We start from the raw sequence: 20,640 nt of genomic DNA, 5'->3' as shown, positions 1-20,640 counted from the left end.
GAACTTTCTGGGAAGAGGAACTCTTGACAAACCCTGGGTGGGTTCCCTCCGAGAAGAAGGTAGTCTTGCTGATCCCCAACTAGATGGGCCCCCTTCAGCAGATGGGCTCTAAAAGACTCTCCCCATTCCTTCCTCTCTCCGCACCCTCTGCCCCTCGGACTGCCTCCCAGCTCAAGCCTGCTGACCGTGGAGACTCTGTGTTCTTCAGCTGCCATGCCATCAACTCATATGGGGAGGACCGGGGCCTGATCCAGCTCACGGTACAAGGTACCTCACCTGCTCCACGTCCCCAGCCCCTTCCTCTGGGCCCTGGTGCTCACTGCCAACTCCCCTCAAGAGTGGGGGACACTCCACACCCAGGGGCAGTGACAGGAAACAGCTCTGGGGAAAAGCCTCAGTCCACTCTCCCTCCTGCCCAGAGTGGTGCCATAGGGTCCTTCCAGGACACTGCAGACAGTGAGGTCTGTGATGGCAGAAGGCCCTGTGGAGCACACTGTTGCCCCCAGAAGTGGGAGACCTGGATTTGTGGGCCCAGACCTTGGGGGAGGTGTGCGGAGGGAAAGTCAAGATGGAAAACCTGGGAGCTCTGCATGGTGGGAAGCAGGCCATCAGCTGTGAGGGGTCCCTCCAAAAGGGGCTGAGGAAGAGAGGGGAACAGAGCAGGGACCCAGCACGCCCACTTCTGCCTCTGAGCCTTTAGATCTAAGTTTCTCCTCCATCCCTATGCTGCCTTGCCCAAACTCCAGGGCTCAGGACCCTCAGATAGACCGTTGTGTCTCCAATCCTCCCAGCACAGATCCCTTGATCTCTGCAGAGGGTCGGCAGGAGGCTAAGCTCTCTGCTGCCATCCTCACCCCTGCCCCCTTCCCTTGCCACTCCCCAGAGCCCCCTGACCCCCCAGAGCTGGAAATCCGAGAGGTGAAGGCCCGGAGCATGAACCTGCGCTGGACCCAGAGATTCGATGGGAACAGCATCATCACGGGCTTTGACATTGAGTACAAGAACAAAACAGGTAGGTGAGGGCTCGGCCCACCATAGCGCCTTGCACCACCTGCCTGGACGGTGTCCCTCCAGTGTGACGGCCCCTGGCTGTCAGGGCTGCCCATCTCAGACAGACACACAAGCCCTTGTGTCTTCCAAAGGAAGGGACATTGGTCAGGTTAGGAAACCAGGGGGCAGGTAGAAGGACCTCTACAGTTGATAGGGAGGAAATGTCAGTCCGTCCTTCCCAGGACTGACCCTGGGCAGATCCATAGGGTGGTCTGATTTAAAGCAACTTAAAAGTCACTGAGCCAGGAGCTACTGGCTGTATATGTGGGGTCAGAGACATCACAGTTTCACTGGGTCATCTAGGCACTCCAGGTTTGGGATGATGGGGTTGCTTGGGAGTCAGAGAAGCTGGTCTTTCCCAAGAATGAGTCACTGGGGAGGTAGGAGTCCCTGGAAAGTTTAGATCTAAGTTTCTTCTTCTTAGAAGCCCTCTAAAACCCCTCCCTTGGGACTCTATTAATAGCTTCTAAGAGATTGCCTTCCACTGTGAAGCCGCTTAGAGCAAAGTGAACAATGGACTCCTGTGTCTCTGGGGATACCAGGGACCCACAATCAAGTGGCAGGAATGGCAAGGAGGGGACAGATGACCTGAACAAGAGGTCAAGCCAAGAAAGAGCCATAGGTGATCACGTTTGTATCTGCGTGACTATTTCTAAAAGGTACAGGCGACAGGGGGGCTGCCCCGGAGAGGCCCCGGGGTGACTTCAGTGCAGGTGAGAGAAGGAGAAACATACCTCTCCTCTAGGGTCCTTTCATACTTTCAGAATTCAAGACCATAAGCCCATATAAGCCTTTCAAAGTAATTTTAAGGTAAAATACAGAAAGCAAATCTGGAAAACTGAAGCCTCCCCAACCGTCCTTCTCCCACCAACTCCAACTCATCTTCCAGGACTCAGCATAGATCCAAGGTTTTGTTTCCTCAGAAGCCTTCCAGACCCTTCCTCTCTTCCTTAGCACAGCACACAGTCATTGGCTGACTGACTATCCGCTCCCCCAAAGGGTTAGCCCCAGGATAGCATCCACAGCTGTGTTTACCTCTTGAGAAGCCGCCCTGTCCAGGGCACTGGGTGCATCATTCTTGAGGCTGGTTTCTACAGGAAGGAACCCTGCCCTCAGAAGCTTACAGTCTAATTGGGGAGAAAAGTCAGCTCAGAGCCAGACCTCCCGAGGTCACTGTCAGTGCAGAAGGAGAGCCATAGAGAGAAGGGGGCGCTGCACAGACGGGTCATCAGAGCAGCACATCTCCTGTCCTTGCAGATGCTGCTTTGAGTTGGGAGAAGATGGGGAGCTAACGGGGCCTAGATTCAGGGAGAGGGACAGGGCCGAACCCCAGCACGGTGCAGTGCGCTCTGGGGAGTGGCATGTCTAGCAGAGGGTTCACAGACCCAGTGGTGCTAGTGGTAAGGAATCCGCCTGCCAATGCAGGAGACGTGGGTTCAATCCCTGGGTCAGGAGGATCCCCTGGAGGAGGAAATGGCAACCCACTCTAGTATTCTTGCCTGGAGAATCCTATGGACAGAAGAGCCTGGCAGGCTACAGTCCACGGGGGCACAGAGAGTTGGACATGCCTGAATGACTAAGCACACAGACCCAGTTTCTGGGTTTTTAGTCTTATTAGACTAAAAAGTGCTTTGGGCTCCAGGTTGGGAGGGGGCCTCTGAACTGAGCTTTTATTTCCTTGGGGAAGGTCATCGAAAGCCACTAGCCATGTCTGAGATCCTGGTGAGAGATTTAAGCAACATGGCACCTTGGCAGGGGTCGTCAGGCGTCAGTGGGGAGGAGGGGTGTCCAAGAAGTGAGTGAGCAGGCTGCCGCCATCCTGTAGCTGGGACAGGTGATGAGCAGGGGCCGGGCAGCAGTGGAGGCAGAGGGCACAGAGAGGAGAGGAAGCCCACTGGGTTCATCTCACATCTCAGGGCTTCCCAAGGCTGGACACAAGCTTCCCAGGAGCCAGACAAGAAGGGGCAGGTCTGTCCACAGCCAGCATCTCCCTGCCTGGTTGATGTAGCTGGCAGGGCTCCATTCCTGTTGGGGGAGTGGATGTCCAGGCTGTCACTCGGGGCCCTCCCCTACTGCTCATTGGGACTGCTTCCCTGCCCTCCTCCCCCATGCTGCCCCATTGCCCACCATCACCCTCCTCCACTGACCACCTTCTAATGTGTGGAAACCTTTCCTGGGGCGCTGCTCAGCCAGGCGAAGCTGAGAACATCACACATCTGGAGAGCTGTGCAGAAGGAGAGATGGGCAGGGAAGATTCTATTTTCAGAGCTCATCCACGTCTTCCCCCAACCCTGTCTGGCTCTCATGAAAAAGGAGGAACCATCATACCCACCCCAGCACCAGGGTACCAGGATGGATGGAATGGAGAGGGGAGGATAATGAAACTCAACCTCAGATTCTCCCATCCACAGGAGCTTTGCACCTGTAAAAAAAAAAAAAAAAAACACAGGATCAAGAGCCCAGAGAAGCTGGGCTGGTCCTTTCTCCAGTCTTCAGGTAGGCCTACTCTGGGCCATGCCACTCAGACAGGCATCTATGCTGGCATTTAGGAAAAGGAGTCCCGTGGGAACTGGGGAGCATTACCATTGGAGTCAGGCAGAGGCTGTGAACACAGCATCGCTTCCTCATCTGTGAGGTGGAAATAGTAATGCCTGTCTTGTGGGATTGTTTTGAGGACTGAAGAGAAAGCAGCTAGCATGGAGCCGTAGTTCCTCTCCTCCTTCTAACTGAAATAGCTCGTGTGGCAGTTTATAGTCCTGTGGGACTTGCAGGCTGAAATGTGTGTCTGTCAGTCAGCAGCATGTATTGAGTGCCAGTAATTTTGTTGCAGAGTCATGCATCAGCCATGTGGTAGAAAAGAGAAAGAACGAGGAGACAGAGCATTGCCCTTGGAGCTGATAATGAAGTTGCAGAGGGAATATACAGAGATGTACACACACTTGAGCACACACACACACACACACACACATGCACACTCGCAGGTACTTTCAGGACCATTACAAAGCACTCTCCAATCACATGTAATATACCACAAACTAAATTACGTGACAACTGAAAAAGGTATCCTAGGGAACGGATGGGTGACTCAAAGAAAGGAGGGGCATGTGTGTGCATGCGTGTGTGTGTGTGTGTGTGTGTCTAAGTAGATCTTCTGCCTGCATGCAGAATAGTAGAACAAGAACAAGTTTCAAAGCAGAAGACTGGGGTTGACCAAGTGTCAGGCTTGTGTGATCTTTAGCAAGCTACTTAAGGTCTTTGTGCATCTCTGTCAGTACAGACAGTGGCACATACTCCAAGGTGGCTGCGAGGAATACGTGAACATGAAGATTTATGTGCCCATGCCTAACACAGAGCCTGGCGCATGGGTCCCCATGCTGTGGCTCCTGTCCCTTCCCTCTCGCCCCAGACCACACCCTCCTATGGCTGGAACATCTGTCCCTGACCCCCCTTCTTGGTCACAACTGTGCCTTTGCCAGGTTTTCTGCCATGTTGCTCATCATGCTAATTTTCCCAGGGAAATTACCACGTCTGCCCTTTCTAAGCCATCGTGCTCACGCTGACTTCTCCTGGCCCTAGGCAGCAGAGTAATAATACATGAATGCTGAATGATAAATAGCACCGTCCACACAAATCTATCAGACAGCGCTGCGCAGATTTAAAAATGCAGACACCACATTTCGCCCCTGTTTTCCAAGCAAGGAGCAGGGATGGGTTCTTTGAGGATGGCCCAGAAGGCAGCCTCATGGTGGGAGCCATCAGCCATCGTGGGCTGAGCCAGAGGGTCTGGTGTTGGGACGTGGTGAGTGGTCGCGGTGATCCAGGAAACCCCTTCTCGGTGCAGTGGAGATCACTGTGGTGGGCTCAGAGCCGTGATGCAAGGAGGAAATCAGAGATGCAGGATGGACTTGTTTCCCCAGCACAGGCAGCTGAATGCTCCAGATGTGGCTTTTGTCCAAACGCTCCCCCTTCTACAGTGAATATGTCTCCTGAAATACCAAAGCCCCCAGGTCCCCTCCCAGCAAGCAGCCCACTAAGTAGAAGACACTGACATCTCCCCAGCCGCTTCCTTATTTTTTAAGAAGAATATTTTGCATCATAAACCCTTTGATGAAGAAAGGGAGTGAGAGCCCTTAATGAAATATGTTAATCTGGATAAGCCAGGCTCATATGAAAGGGAATATTAAAAGAGACAATATTCACCAAAGCCAGCTCAGTACTCTGAGAGCTGAAAAGGAAAGGGGAGAAAATAGGGCCACTGATTTCAGCTATTCAGGTCAGAGAGATGGCAGCGATCAAGTTTGGAAAATCAGCGAGAGACCTCCAAATTTGACTCTGATGCATGAGCCTGCAGGGGCTGTGGGGAGAGAGCTGTTTTGTGCCAACATCAAAGGTGATTTGGGAACACAAGGACAAATCCACCTGCAAATGACTGGCAATAGCAGAAAAAAGGGGGCCACTCTCTGGGATCCCCCAGTCTTCCTATGATTGGCAGCTAGGGAGGAGGCAAGCAAGGGAACAGCAAAGGGTATTTACTATGACTGCAGAATGTGGAGGAACCACAGGTCCAACATCCAGGACCACAAAGTGGGCTCTGATCTAAAACCAAGAGTGGGTTTTAAGTGCCCAGCGTGTGCCAAGTGGGTGAGATGGGCAAAGTTGTAGACATGGTTCCTGCCTTCAGGGAGCTTCTCTGTGTATAAATGGAAATAGAATCCAGGGGTGGGAAAAATGTATGGAGTGAGAGGAGAGCCTAGGATGGAGCCTTGAAGAACTTGAACCATAACGTAAGAAAGATGTACCTGCAAAGTGAAGAGATAACCCAAGAGATTAGGAAAAGCTGGAAAGTGAAAGTCACTCAGTCGTGTGTGATTCTTTGTGACCCCATGGACTTCGCAGTCCATGGCGTTCTCCAGGCCAGAATACTGGAGTGGGTAGCCATTCTCTTCTCCAGAAGATCTTCCCAACCCAGGAATCGAACCAGGGTCTCCTGCATTTCAGGTGGATTCTTTACCAGCTGAGCTACCAGGGACTCCCTAGGAAAAGCTAGAGACTGTTTTAATAGACACCCAAGAGAAGAGTGTTTTGGGAAGGGACAGGTTTAAGTGTTGAACACACCTGGAAGGCCAAGTGAGAAATCGCACTTGATGACATGAGCGTCACCTGTACAGTGCAGATATGGTGCTGACGTCATAGAAAGGTATGAGGAGTGAATGGTGTCCGGCACTGCACCTGGCACATCACAAGTGCCTGGTAAATATTAGCACCTCTCTTTTTTAGCCCCTTAGTTTTCAGACACATCATTTGGGTCTCCTTCCTCTGCCTGCACTCATCAAAAATGAATGCACTGACTCATGATCGCTGTCCCTCTCCTATAAACATGGGCAAATCAAATATGATGTGTGAGCTGGCACCAGTTCCCAGATGCCACAGAGAGAAGTGAACACCTGCCTCCGCATTACTAGCCCATTTCCTCCTGAGCCAAAGTGGTACCCTCTGCAGGAAGGAGCCTGCATGTTTGAGACTCTGGCTTAACCTCTCACCCCAGTGACTTTTGGGCAGTTGGGGTGTTTTGAAAAGACAAGGAGAATATACAGTTTTTCTGAGCATCTACAGTCTGCCGTTTGTGACTTTGGCTCATGAAACCAAAGAATTAAATGCGAAACTGCAGATGGGGAACTGGGCCAGTGCCCTTCAACAGATGCCAAGCTGGTGTGGCTAAAAGAGGTGTTTTGAAATGCATCAAGACCTCAATTTGCCAGAACCTGGGGGATGGGATAGTCTCTTTGGGTGAACTGATCCTCCTGGTTTACCAGGCATTAGCTTAAAAAAGAGTCTTCCTAAAAAATTCTAGAATATGCCATCCTCCCTCCCTGATTCAGGGATTAGACTGTAGTGAATATAATTTAATCTTCTCTACTGACAGTTTTCAGAATCCTCTACTGTGGGTTTAAAAGACATGGAAAATTAGACTGAATAGTCGCATTAGGACGTGCCCCGGGAAGATTCTTAAGCTCCACTATCAGCTAGTTTCCTTGTGCTTTGCCTTTTTTTGTCTTTTCAAAGCAAAGTGCCAATAATGTAATCTGGTTATGAATTCTGGGTTTGGACGGTACTAGCTGAGACATTGCTGTAACTGCAGGCCCTTCCATTTCTCTCTGGAATCCCCTGGTAGGTGCACAGGAAAAAATGCATTGAATGAATGACTGGGTTCCTCTGGAGACGCAGAATGTTTACTGTCCCAGTATCCCTGAGTGGTATTTATCGGGTATCTTTCACATTCTACAATTTCACTAAACATTAGCCCTGGAATGGGCTGCCAGTCCCCCTGGATAAATTGGGAACATGCTCATTGCTTTGTTGGCTTCTGACTCTAGAGATTCAGAGACCATTCTCTTGCTGATGAGAGAGGAAGGGGTTTGCCTAGGGACTCTGCCACTTGGTTTATTCCCCTCATCAGCCTAGGAAACATTCAAGACCACCACCACACAAATCCACAGGAAAAAGAAATACAGAAGCACACACAGAGGAGGAGAAAGGGGGATAAGACTTGGCTTCCCCATTTGCACTGGAATCTTGGGTGGAGGGGGTGTCTCACAGTTACAACACATCACTGATGTGGTGTGAGAGACCAGGAAAGGGGCACTGGCCAATGAGACCCTAAGAGATAGCAAGCATTGGTGATCTTGGAAGGGGCCATAGGAAACATCTCACCTGAGGTTTGAGTTTACCAGGCGGCCCTGGGTAGAGAAGGGTTAAGCTTCCTGATTCCCCAAGCAGTGGACTTGCTGTTCCCATCCTCAGGCATCCCTTGATCTCTTGAACTTCATGGAATAGAACAGTTCTCTCTGAAATTCTCTTGCTGCAGTCTCTGTAAACAGGACCTCTCTGGGCATCTAGGTTGAGATTGGGATGTTGCTGCTGCTTGAGGCTGGAGAGGGGTCCTGGAGTTTGTCTGGCTGAGGTTAGAAGTGGGTGTCCTTTCTCCAGATTCCTGGGACTTCAAGCAGTCCACACGCAACATCTCCCCGACCATCAACCAGGCCAACATCGTGGACTTGCACCCGGCCTCCGTGTACAGCATCCGCATGTACTCCTTCAACAAGATTGGCCGCAGCGAGCCGAGCAAGGAGCTCACCATCAGCACTGAGGAGGCTGGTGAGCACCTCGCCCTGTCACCCCTGCCCATGGGCTCGGAGATCAGGGACATCTGGGGCCCTCACCCACCCTGTCCATTGGCAGTGGGTTTGCAATTAGAAGAGTGGGGGGTGGAGATTCCAAGGTGTGTGTGTGTGTGTCTCCCTCTGGATCATTGGAGACCCTTATCCCTGACCTTTGCCAAATGGGTTCTAGATGCAATGCTTTCAGGAGCTGTCCGAGGTTCTGCTCCCACTCCACTGGCCCCAGCCTGTCTGGCAAGGACAGATCTGCAAAGGATGGGGGTACTAGTGCCCTGGATTATCTCCTGTGACTTTTGCCATGAAGTTTTCCTGAAAATTTAAGCAAGATTTCCCTTATTGTATTTTCTCTTACCTGTCATTGCAAAATAGAAGTTAATACGAAAAAGTACATATACATGTGCAGTTTTACACATAATAATAATAATAAAGCAAAAACTAGTATAACCAACACTCATTATCACTTCCCAGAGGCCCTCTATATACCCCTTCTCAACCATAACCCCATCCCTCCCCCTGAAGTAACAAGTATCCCAGCTTCCTTGTTTCCTTTTTCATACATGTCACTAGTATATGTACATATAAACATACAGTTTAGTTTTGCCTGTTCTAATAGAATGTATGCATGAAATAATACTTCATATATTCTCTGTGTTTTCCTTGTTATAGTCTAGATTCTTTTTGTGAGCTTCAGTACAGCTGTATGATTTGTCTATTTTCATTCCCCATCCAAGGAATATAAACAGTTGCAGAATTACAGACTCACCAGATGGACAAACTTCTCCCTTTAACTGAAAGAAAAAAAAAAATGCCAAAATGTTTTCCAAAGTGCTTTCTCTCCCATGGTTAGTGTATAAAAGTTCCTGCTACTTCATATTTTGGTCTGCACTTTGTACTATCAAACTTTAAAAAAATTTTGCCAACCTGCTGGATGTGGAGTCATACTTAATAGTCGTTATTTGCTATGTTTTCAGCAAATTATGGAGAATGAATAGGAAATTTAAACCCTATGATCATTTCAAGAGGGACTCAAACAGAAGTTCTCTGCTGCTTTAGACAAGCTTTTCCTTTCTCTGCAGCAGCCCTCCAGCTCAAGGATGGGACTGAGGGCATAGGGCTCTTTTCTTCCAAGACGTGACTCATAAGGTTGTTTCTCCCAACCCCACCCCAGCTCCTGATGGGCCTCCCATGGATGTAACCTTGCAGCCAGTGACCTCACAGAGCATCCAAGTGACCTGGAAGGTAAGCAAAGTCAAAAGCATTTCCCCTGAAATGCCTCCCTCCCTTCCCCATCCTTAATCTTCAAATGAAGCCCCAACAGACTTGCTAGTGTCTGGTGTCTTGCAATGCCCACGCCTGTTTGTTGCTAAATACTGAGGTTGAAGGAGTGGAAAGAGAGGAGGATAGAGGAACTGGTCCCCCCACCAATCCCCACTCCCTTCTCCACCATGGCTTTCTGATGGAGGCCTGTGCTTGGAGTGGGATGAAGAATTTGTCAGTGCCAAGGAGAGAAGATGATTCTTTTACCATGCTGGTTTGTCCTACAAACTCCACAGGTTGTAATATATCTAGAGCTGGAATTGATTTTGTATACATTTCAAAGGGGCTCTATGGATAACAGGAGATGAAATGACAGGGTCTCACCCTTGTCTTGGCCCTGTGACTAGAGCTGGGAAGTAGGGTGAAACCATACCCTATGTTCTCACGGTCAAGACTTCAGCAGGGAGCTTGGTCTTTTCTTGATTTCCTCCTGTGTAAAATCAGGATGAAAAAATAACTGCCCTCCCTAGCTCTGGGGGACAGGGAGCTGTAGAGAAAACAAACCAGTATGTGCCACAGCCATTTCTAAGGGGAAGAAACTTGTAGATCTAGAAGGTATCCAGAGACTCTGTCACTGATGGGAAATCTTGGAGGCAATTCCACAGCAGGGCAGAGAACCAGCATAACCCTGAGCATGACCAAGCAATGCTTTCCTGGGAAACTCTGGCCTCATCGCCACATCCCTGGCATGGGCACAGAAGGGCTGCCCATTCTGATGGCTTCCAGCTGCATTTTCCAGTGTTTGAGTGTTTTCTTGCACTAACTTATCTGTTCCTGTGGAGTGGACAGAAGAGATATTTCTCCTTCCTATCAGAGGAGGCCATGGTATAAAAATGCAAGGTGACTTCCGTGGTCATTCAAGTCATGACAGGTGCAGAACTTCACTGCACGTAGTCTGGAGCCATATCACCCACAGAAGCCCACTGTCCAGAGGTCAGGAACAGAGAGTTTCCTAAAGCCCATTCATGTTCTTCTTCTTGAACATTAGGGTTTAGGGGGTTACCTCATCTACATCTGGGCTCTGAGTCCAAGGTCATTTTCTGACTCTAACTCCTGGTAGAAAAATTCCAGGTACTTTAGTCCTCCTCCTAGTCCCTTCATAAAGGTAGACTTGAGAATCAGAGAGATTCAAAAGGGTCTAGTAATATTTTCCCTAAAAAAGACCACATATTTGGGACCTCCTTGGTGGTCCAGTGGTTAAGACTTCACACTTGCACTGCAAGGGATCCAGGTTCAATCCGTGATCAAGGAACTAAGATCCCACATGCTGTGTGATGTGGCCAAAAAATTAAACAATTCTTTAAAAAACCAAGGGAAAAAAGACTATATGTCTTGGTGTGCGCGCGCGCGAGCGCACGCACACACACACACACGCACACGCACACACACACACACACACACACACACACACACACACACACACACACACGGCAGCAGAGCCTGGTTCCTTCCCGCTCCAGAGAAATAACCAGGACAAAAGTGGGACAGAGGCTGGGCAGTTGGCCCTCCCTGGGTACCAGCGCTCCTAGTAGATAGATACCTGGAGCCCTGGTTCCCTCCAGGTTCAGATCTGGTTGCCAGAGCTTCCCTCAGAAACTGGGAGTGAAGCCTGGAGTCTAGATCCCAAGTCGTATCTGCATCCTGATTCTGCATCCATTTCCTAAGAATACTCCAAGGAAGCCTGGAGGAGGGGACGGGAATGAATAAGTATGTAAACCTCTGAGACATTTGGCTACAAAGCTCCAACCCGGAGGTCGATAAAAATTTAGAATCAGATTTATTTCTCCAAAGTCTCATAATGAAAAATAAAATTGATTAGAAAGTTAGAACTTCAGAATGAACCAGCCTATCAATAAATTTGGGGGCTGACTTCTCAAGGGAATTTTTTTTAACACCAAGAAACAGATTAATGAAAAATAAAGATTCACTTGAAAGATAAGTCACTTCATTTTAAGACTCTTTCCTTGAGATGGATCACCACTGCTTTATGACATAAATTTGCAATCAGCTCTATTGATTTCTTAATGCTTCAGAGAAATATTGTTAAGATTGATTTAAATCCTGAGTGTGCCTGTTTAAGGGGGTGGTGCCATACAAGGAGAAGGGAGAGAGAGGGAGGGAGGGAAGATATGTCAAGATTTGTAAAAATGTGTGAATATCTATATGTATGTAGCAAGGTATGCCTGAATGCCTACCCAAGGCCTCTGCCAGTATACATTGGTGTGAATGACGGTGGCGTGGTGCTCTGTGTATCACACATAGACAAGTGTATACTGTGTGCAGGCGGCTCTAGGTACGTAGGTGTGTGTCATTGTGTAATGATGTATATATCAGTGTATTTCACCGTGGGCACAGATATGTAATAGAGTGTATGTCAGTGTGAGGACAAGGGCACCCTGAAGATATGTTTGTGTCTATAATAAGTGCCTGAATGTGTGAGTGTGTAGATTATTTGTTGTTTAGTCACTAAATCGTGTCTGACTTTGTGAACCAATGGACTGTAGCCTGCCAGGCTCTTCTGTCCATGGGCTCTCCCGGGCAAGAATACTGGAGGGGGTTGCCATTTCCTTCTCCAGGGGATCTTCCCCACCCAGGGATTGAACCCTCCTCTCCTGCATTGGCAAGCGGATTCTTTACCACTTAGCTACTTGGGAAGCCTGATTGTGTAGATACAACACCCACATTCAAAAATTCCCCCTCTTACCAACTATCAAACAGGACTGTCCAAGTGCAGAGAGAAGCATTATTCAGGCAGCAACGAAAAGTCAAGTCAATTAAATACACACACACCTAGTTAGTGAGTTCAAAACAATTATGTGAAATTTAAAACTTCATTATATTGAGTTAACGGTGAGCTGAAAAATGCAGTTCATTTAAAACACTCATTGAATTTTAAAAAATGAGCTGTTTTACTAACTTAATTGTTTTTGATCACACTATTTTTTAGTACAGTAAAAGGTGGGCTTTTAAATTAACTGCATCATCTTTACAACCCTGATTCAAGCTGTTTTTCTATGTACTGGTGTGTGTGCTGTCTCAATATATAGATGGGCATGTCCCCTCTTTAAAGGAGCCAGTTTCTATTTGTGAGTCTGTATGTTTCTGGCCATGGGTAGGTATGTATTGGGATGTTTGTTTTGATGGGCTGGATTGCGTGTGTTCGTGGTTCCAGATATAAGGGGACGTATCAAGATCCTATGTATGTGAGTGTGTGTGTATATGTGAGTGAGTGTGTGTATGTGCGTGTGTGTGTGTGCGTGTGTGTGTGTGATCATATTCAAGAATGTCCGTGTCAGTGTTTCCCTGTTGATGTTTTCTCTCTCAGAACACCTGTGTGTGCGGCTGGTTGTGTATCAGGGTTTTTGCTGGGGGTGAGAGTGTATTTTCCACCCCAAGACTGACGCCAGTGGAGTCTTCTCCCTTGGCCTGCCCACCTGGGATCAGCCCTTCATTCCCGCCAGCCCAGGCAGAGCTCCGAGGTCCCCCCTGTCACCCCCTTGTCACCCCATCTCTGTCCCTCCGTCCAGAAGCCGGCTTCAGGCCTGGGCTCTCCACGCACCCCAGCCGCTGGCCAGGATGTCAAGGGCGGTCCAGCTCCAAGAGGGGCTGGGCTCGCATCAAAGTCAAGGACTCTTTTTTTTTTTCAACTTGTGGTACCATACCATTTTATGTACACAAAACGGATCGTTTTAACCATGTTCATAGGTAGAGGTCAGCAGCATTGTACAACTACAGTGTTGAGCAGCCGTCACCACTGTCCATCTCTAGAACTTTCTCATGATCCCAAACAGAAACTCTGCTGGCCCAGCCATCCTAGCCCCCAGTAACCTCTGTCCTACTTTCTGTTTCTGTAAATTTGGGAATTGTACGCACCTCGGAGAAGCACCATGCAGTATTGCTCCTTTTGTGTCTGGTTTATCTCACTTAATGTATTTTCTAGGTTCATTGATGCTGTTCAGTTTATCAAAGTTTCATTCCTTTTTAAGGCTGAATAATATTCCATTGCATATATGGACCACATCGTCTTTATGCATTCACCTGTCTGTGCACACTTGGGTTGCTTTTACTTTGGCCTTGACTCTGGGTGGAATGGGAGCCTTGGAAGGCTTGGGAGCAAGGGAGTGACATGACCTGCCTTTGGGTGTAAGAGCGTCCTCTCAGAATGTCACTGAGTCTTTGTCCCCCTCCACCACCCTCCCACTCCTACACTCACAGGCACCCAAGAAGGAGCTGCAGAACGGTGTCATCCGTGGCTACCAGATCGGCTACAGAGAGAACAGCCCGGGCAGCAACGGGCAGTACAGCATCGTGGAGATGAAGGCCACTGGGGACAGCGAGGTCTATACCCTGGACAACCTCAAGAAGTTCGCCCAATATGGCGTGGTGGTCCAGGCCTTCAATCGGGCAGGCACGGGGCCCTCATCCAGCGAGATCAATGCCACCACCCTGGAGGACGGTGAGGGCACCAGTAGAGGGTAATGGGTACAGATGTCGGCTGCGGGCAGAGCCGCAGGGCTTCCAGGGAGGGCTGGGGGCCCTTCCCTGCTCCTGGGCCCCATCATCCTGTGGTACACACAGCCTCCCTGGATCCCTCCATCCCCTCTCACCCATTGGCTTCTCAAGGGATGCTTGGTCCATTTAGGCCTCTGGGAATCTCCATCCGTTGGCTGGCTCTCTATCCATCACTTTCTAATGCTCTGCCCATCGGTCTCTCTATTGAGCTACTGGTCTGTCTGAGTGCCTGTCTGTGCATCTCTCTGACTCTCCATCCATCTTCTCCCTCTGCCTTTTCCTCCTCCCTCATCCTGGCCCCTCACCCATCTCTCTCCCCAAGCTCTTTCCTCTACACTCTGGGTCCTATTTCTCTTCATTTAGGCCCTCCAGGTTGGAAAAAGGGCAGAAGCCAAGTTACCTATGTACTTCTGAGCTAGAAGCTGTCCACCATCTGTTTTAGAGACTGTGGAGTTACAAAATACCAAGGTCCATGGACAGAAGATTTGGAGCCCAGTTTTTAAAACTGAATTCTTTGAGGGTTGGAGAGGACTCCAACTTTGAGTGAATGATGGGGCCTGGTTTCTCAGGAGGAGAGGGTTAAGAGGCAGCAGGAGCATGCCTGCTCTCCAAGCACAGAGAAGACCCCACTGTTACCTGAGCTTGTGCTAGGAAACGAAAGGAGACGTGACCCTTGATACCCACCCCAAGAGACGTAGCCAGGCTGGACACAGCCCCCAAAGAGCAGAGTAAATAGGGCTTCCTTAGTTTGGCATCCCACTCCAGTATTCTTGTCTGGAAAATCTCATGGACGGAGGAGCCTGGTAGGCTGCAGTCCATGGGGTCGCTGAGGGTAGGACACAACTGAGCGACTTCAGTTTCACTTTTCACTTTCATGCATTGGAGAAGGAAATGGCAACCCACTCCAGTGTTCTTGCCTGGAGAATCCCAGGGACGGGGGAGCCTGGTGGGCTGCCGTCTATGGGGTCTCACAGAGTCGGACATGACTGAAGTGACTTAGCAGTGATACCCCAGCCTAAGACCAAGATATGAGATTAAAACCTGTCACTGAGTCTGAGCCTTCCCCCAGCAAAGGGAGGGAACTGACTGCCCTGGAAACATAATGCCATTGCTCCATGGCCACCCAGACACCCAGCATTCTACCATTAGTCATTCCTTTTGCTAAGCAATGTCCTCTCCCTACCTCATTCTCTCTGGAAACGCAAACACCTTTGGGAGGGAGGACACATCAGGTCAGAAACACCAGAAAGTAGATTAACTCATATCAGTTGTTCTTAACTTTGGCTACAAGTTAGAATTATCTGCGGAGTTTAAAAATCCTGATGCCTGGCCTCATCCCCAGAGATTCCCATTTAATTGCTCTGGGGCTCAAGCTAGGCTGTGAGAGGGAGCAGATGTCAGTGCACTGAGCCCCTGGGGGAAAGGGAGAACACAGAAGGGGGGAAAAGTGCATAGAATGCAGAGAGGCCCAGAGAAGCACCTGAGCAACATTCCATCCAATCCCTCACCCCCTCCACCACCCCACATCCTCACCAGCCCATCCCCCACCGCCTGCTCCTGGCCACAGGCCTGGCTGGATAGAGGAAGACCAGCTTGTAACCATTAAGTACCATTGGTGCCATCCCAAGCAGTACTCTGACACAGTGCTTCTCAAACCTGAGTGCACATCAGAGGGTTGTAAACAGATTGCTGGGCCCTCCCCCAGAGTTCTGCTTGAGCAGGTCTGGGGTGGGAGCCAAATATGTGCATGTCTAATAAATCCCCAGGTGATGCTGATGCTGCTGGTGCAGGGATCACCTGTGAGAACCCGAGCACTAACAGCCAGGTCATTGCCCATAAAAGGACCCAAGACTCACGGAGGCTAATAACCTGTCCAGATTGCCCATCTGATGAAGAAGAGCCCAGGTCAAAATCCAGACCTGACCCTGAATCCCATACTCTTTCTACTTCACCCTGTTGTTACCCTCTTTCTTGGGAGTGAGGCTGGATGCAGGACCAAATGACATGGATGCAGGATGCTCAGGGAAGTCACCCCCAGGGGGAACAGCTGCCCCAAGTCCATATCAGCACTCCTGACCAAACACTAAACTCCATCCTCCAGGGCCATCCCAGAAAACAACCTGGCCGGGCCCACCCTTGGCTTCCATGAGGGCCCCACATCCCTTGCTTTTGAGAGGGATACAGAGGGGCTGAGATTACCAACAGGGAGAGATCAGCATGGGCCGTGGAGACATTTTCCAAACAAAGGAGGAGAGGGGGAAGAAAGTTTCCAGCAGCATTTGCTCAGCAGTTTTTCATACTTAATTGAGGCCCTCGTTAGCCTGTCAGATCCTGATCGTTTCCTGGCAATATTAGCACTCCTCCTGGGGTATTCAAGGGCCCCTGCCTTAGCAATAGTGTCTTTTCCATAATTATATTACCTTCATTTTGTTCGAACGGGCGATCTGTATTAGTTTATTACACTGGGTCCCTAATTACATGGTGCTTATATTTTTACACCTAAGTAATATGAAACAATAATCATTCTCAGAGAGGATCGTTAGGATGATGTATTATCATTTAAATGCTCATAAAAATTAGAGTTGCCTCTTGTGGGGCAATGGGATCTAATTACCTTCCATCCAGCCTGTGCCTCCTTTCTCCCACTCAGAGCGAAGCAGACGTGGCCTTGCCCTTTGCCCCCAGCTCCTCGGAAACCAGCGGAAGTGCCAGCAAAGTTGCCCCTGGCCCAGGTGGCTCCTTGGGGCCTCGTGTTGCCCGTCTCTCGTCTCAGACGGGCGAGCTGCAGCTGGGCCACCCCCAGAGGCTGGGACTTATGTTAAGTTCTCAGATGGAGAGGGTTAAAGGCAGGGTGGGCCACCCAGGCTGGTGTGTTGGGTGCAGGGACAAGGGACAGAAGTGCAGTGATTCCAGAAGTCCTAAAGGTGTCTGAGGGACCTCTTCTCTCCTGCCCCAGGGTTATTTGAGAGCCTCTTTCCTTCTTTTCCTTCCCTTCAGTTTGGCACAGGGGCGGGGACACACATGGCTGGCAGCCATCAGATAAGAGCATCAGTTACAGACTCCCCCCGGGGCTGGCTTGGTCTTCCACATTCTGTTACGTTCAGCGGAGGTGGACTCCCTGGGCTGTGGTGCCCACTGGTGAACCCCCAGGAGCTCATGCCCGGACTGCATCACCTTCTTCCCTGAGCACTTACCCAGAATCAGGAACATGCCAGCCAGAGCCCAGGAACCAAGCTGGAAAGACCTCTATTCACCCAAATTTTCAGGGAAGGAGACTGGTTTCCCTTCCCAGCCACCAGCCCAAACTCTCGAGACTCATTGAGTCAGGAGGGCCTCCCACTTGTGTGACCCGAGGTTCCTCTGGCCGGGCAGCAGGGTCCTGCCTGCACATGCGTGTTGTCCTGTACCTCCCTAACCAGGCCCTTTGGCTCTCCCCTCCGCAGTGCCCAGCCAGCCCCCCGAGAACGTCCGGGCCCTGTCCATCACTTCCGACGTGGCCGTCATCTCCTGGTCGGAGCCCCCGCGCAGCACCCTCAACGGCGTCCTCAAAGGCTATCGGGTCATCTTCTGGTCCCTCTATGTTGACGGGGGTGAGTCTGCTAGGGGTGGTGGCCGGCTCGCGGGGTGAGAGGCCAGGGGTTGCTGGAGGCCCACACTTAGAGCTGAGCATCTTCCCGTGGGATGTCGAGCGGAAGTCCAGCCTCTCCGCTGCACCCCTTATTCCCACGCCAGAGCCAGGGGCCAGAGTGAGAGGTGTGTGCACGGTCACCTTTCTGCTGGGGACAGACACCAGCTGCTCCTGTTCAGCAGTATGTTGGGCAGTGGCTTAAGGGGTGAGATGGACACACTGGCTTTTCTGATGGAATGTGTTGGTATGAGGACTTTGTGGCCATGTCAGTCAGGAAACAGGTGGTATACTCAAACGGGACAATTGAGACTTTAATGAAGGCTCTGCGTTCAGAGGAGTGTGGCGGGAAGTTGGGGTCCCAGGGACTAGCACCAGCAGGAAGCTGTCACCGCCTAGGACTGAGGGGCCAGAGGAGGAAGCAGGGTCCCTTGGCCAGATGGATGGCGAGACCTGAATTCTGTGCAGCTGAGCTACCCAGGACCTGGAGACGAGCGGGGAAGGGTGCACAGTGGAGCTGCCGTTAGGAACAGCAGAGGGAGGAGAGCCAAGACAGTGGCCCAGCCCTTTGGGCGCCTTCCCACAGGATGAGCTAGTGCAGCCCCGCAAACACAGCAGCCCCTGCCCACTGGTGCAGCAGAGCCCTGGACCAGGAAGTCACGCAAGCCAGGGGCCCAGCATCCCACACTGTGGACGTGAGTTTGCCTCGCCATATCCTGAGCCTCCTGCCACTGGTCACCTGGCCCGTTCCTTCTCTCCTGGAGGACCTGGGACTCCAGCTCACCCCCAGCCCCCTGGGCCAGCTGCCCTCCCCAGCCCCCACCCGGGTACTGGTCTGCCCAGAGGCACTGCTGACAGGAATTCTCTCTCCCTGCCACGCCTCCACCTTCTCCCCCAGGAGTGCGGAGCCCTGCAGGTCTTCTGGGGCCTTATGTGGTGAGATGGCCTCATCTCATCTGTGCTGAGCCACAAAAGGCTCATTTTCCAGAACTCGCTCCCCCTTTTCGAACGCTGTGGCTCCCCAATTCAGCCCTCAGGTGAGAAAGGCATCAGCTTCACTAGTCTCCAAAGGCCACAGAATTGATGGCCAGGCTGCCCTCCTCCTGGGTCTTTCTCTGGCTTTAGTCCTAGACAGGTCCACTCTGGTTTCTGACCTCCTGGGAGAGGAAAGTCCCACTTCTCAGGCCTCTGAGTCCCCCTCCACTGACCCAGAGTCCCCTCAGGCTGGGCCTGGAGTCCTCACCCTCTGGACCCTGGCAGACTGTGGCCAGTCTGCGGCTAGGCCCGAGACCAGGCCTATGCCTGCGCCAGGTCCCTCGTGAGGCGCCAGGGTGGGTTTGCTGGCACTTGTCTTCCGCACAGCCTGTCTTCAGCTGGTGTCTGGGGCTGTTTTCTAAAAAATCCCAGTAGCCTCAGGGGGAAGGTTGTCAGCTCAGAAGCCTCTTTCCTCCTCTTGAGACCCTGGCTGTCCCATGGGACGCTCTCCCTAAGCTCTTCTTCAGCATCTATAGCAAGTTCTTGGCAGATCCAGGGTGATGGGTCCTCGCTGAGCCCGAGGAAGGCCTGGCCCTCCCGGCCATGGCTGTCACTCCAGCAGCCTCGCCCATGTTCTCTCTGCAGGTTCTTTGCAGACAAGATGTCCTTGATGTGGGGGGAAGGTAATGGGGACTTAACCCCTTATCCTCTCGAGAGTTCAGGGTGCCGGTCCAGAAGCAGTCAGGTGCAGGGCAGTCATCCCCAGCCTGTCACAGGTCATGCCACCTGGCTCCATCGCCTATGAGAGCCGAGAGCCCAAGGAGGTGTCGACTTCAAGAGCAGTCACCACCTGAAAGTTGAGAGTTATTAATATTTGGGGTGGGAATTTTTAGGACTTCAAGCCTGGGAGATAGCATCTCAAGTATCCCTGAGAGAACTGCTCCAAGGAGGTGGGGAGAGATTATATAGAAGTTTTGCCACCAAAGCCAAGTAGTCTGAAGGTCAAAAGTATTTTTGTGAATGAAAGAAAGCCAGATATTCCAAGTTAAGGAATTTAGCCCTTTTCTGTGTATGGGAAGATGTAAGAGTCTGGACTCACGGAAATCATTCCTTTCATAAGCAGCTCACTATCCTGCATTTTTTTACATCCTGAGTTCCTCAGTGTTTACTGTAGGGAGTGGCTGCAACCTGAGATCTGCCAAATCACCCAGGTATTCTTCTCTTTCCTGAGTGCCCCTAGGGCTCAGGGATTCAAGGATTTAGAGGGCTAGAATGATGATTGTGACATCCTTGTTTACTGATATGGCAGGAAATACTCCATTTCTCAGAGGTGCTGGGCAGCCAAGAGAAACAGCTGCCACTGCCCACCTGGCCAAGGCTCCTTCTGGGTTCAGGTCACTCCTGGGGTCCCTCACATGGAGAGAGGGGTGGGTGGAGGACAGGGAAGTGAGATTCAGGGGGAGAGAGAGGTAGAACTATTTTATAGAGAAAGCATTAAGTTGAATTTGGTACAGGGTTGACTAGGGGCTGAGGCCCAGCTGGCATTTGTGGGTCACCCTGGTTGGGCCACTTGGGGAGAGATACGGCCTGGGAGCAGTGTCGCAAGTCTGCAATCATGACCTTGAGGTGAAAGGTTCCCCTCGTTGCCACCACCATGGAGTCAAGGTCCAAGCCCAGGCTGGTGGATGGGCAGTGGCTGAGGGACCATGGCCTGGCCTGGCCGGCCTGGGCCGCACTCAGAGGATGCTCGTGTCCGGCAGAGTGGGGCGAGATGCAGAACATCACCACGACGCGGGAGCGGGTGGAGCTGCGAGGCATGGAGAAGTTCACCAACTACAGTGTGCAGGTGCTGGCCTACACCCAGGCCGGGGATGGCGTGCGCAGCAGCGTGCTCTACATCCAGACCAAGGAGGACGGTGAGTGCGCTCCTCCCACCCAGCCCGGCCTCGGCACTCGGGGCCAGCTCCCAGGACTTGTTGCTCC

The 20,640-nt window shown here is 51.0% G+C and overlaps 1 protein-coding gene across 2 annotated transcripts in view; it reads left to right on the top strand.

Moving 5' to 3' along the window:
- DSCAML1 (DS cell adhesion molecule like 1) overlaps nt 1–20,640 on the top strand; it is a 369,715-nt gene that overhangs the window by 319,363 nt on the left and 29,712 nt on the right. For both annotated transcript variants that reach the window (XM_086339404.1, XM_086339405.1), the window contains 7 exons: nt 171–267; nt 884–1,012; nt 8,038–8,205; nt 9,397–9,467; nt 13,761–14,001; nt 17,501–17,647; nt 20,418–20,573. In XM_086339404.1, coding sequence (XP_086195530.1) covers nt 171–267; nt 884–1,012; nt 8,038–8,205; nt 9,397–9,467; nt 13,761–14,001; nt 17,501–17,647; nt 20,418–20,573 — 1,009 coding nt within the window. The remainder of the gene's footprint in view (nt 1–170; nt 268–883; nt 1,013–8,037; nt 8,206–9,396; nt 9,468–13,760; nt 14,002–17,500; nt 17,648–20,417; nt 20,574–20,640) is intronic.

Source organism: Bos grunniens, chromosome 15 (assembly GCF_055505025.1).
Source record: "Bos grunniens cultivar Pamir isolate PY7600 chromosome 15, Bosgru_T2T1.0, whole genome shotgun sequence".
Taxonomy (NCBI): Eukaryota; Metazoa; Chordata; class Mammalia; order Artiodactyla; family Bovidae; genus Bos; species Bos grunniens.
Note: the sequence above shows the minus strand (reverse complement) of the source record. Positions and strands in the feature narration are given on the sequence as shown.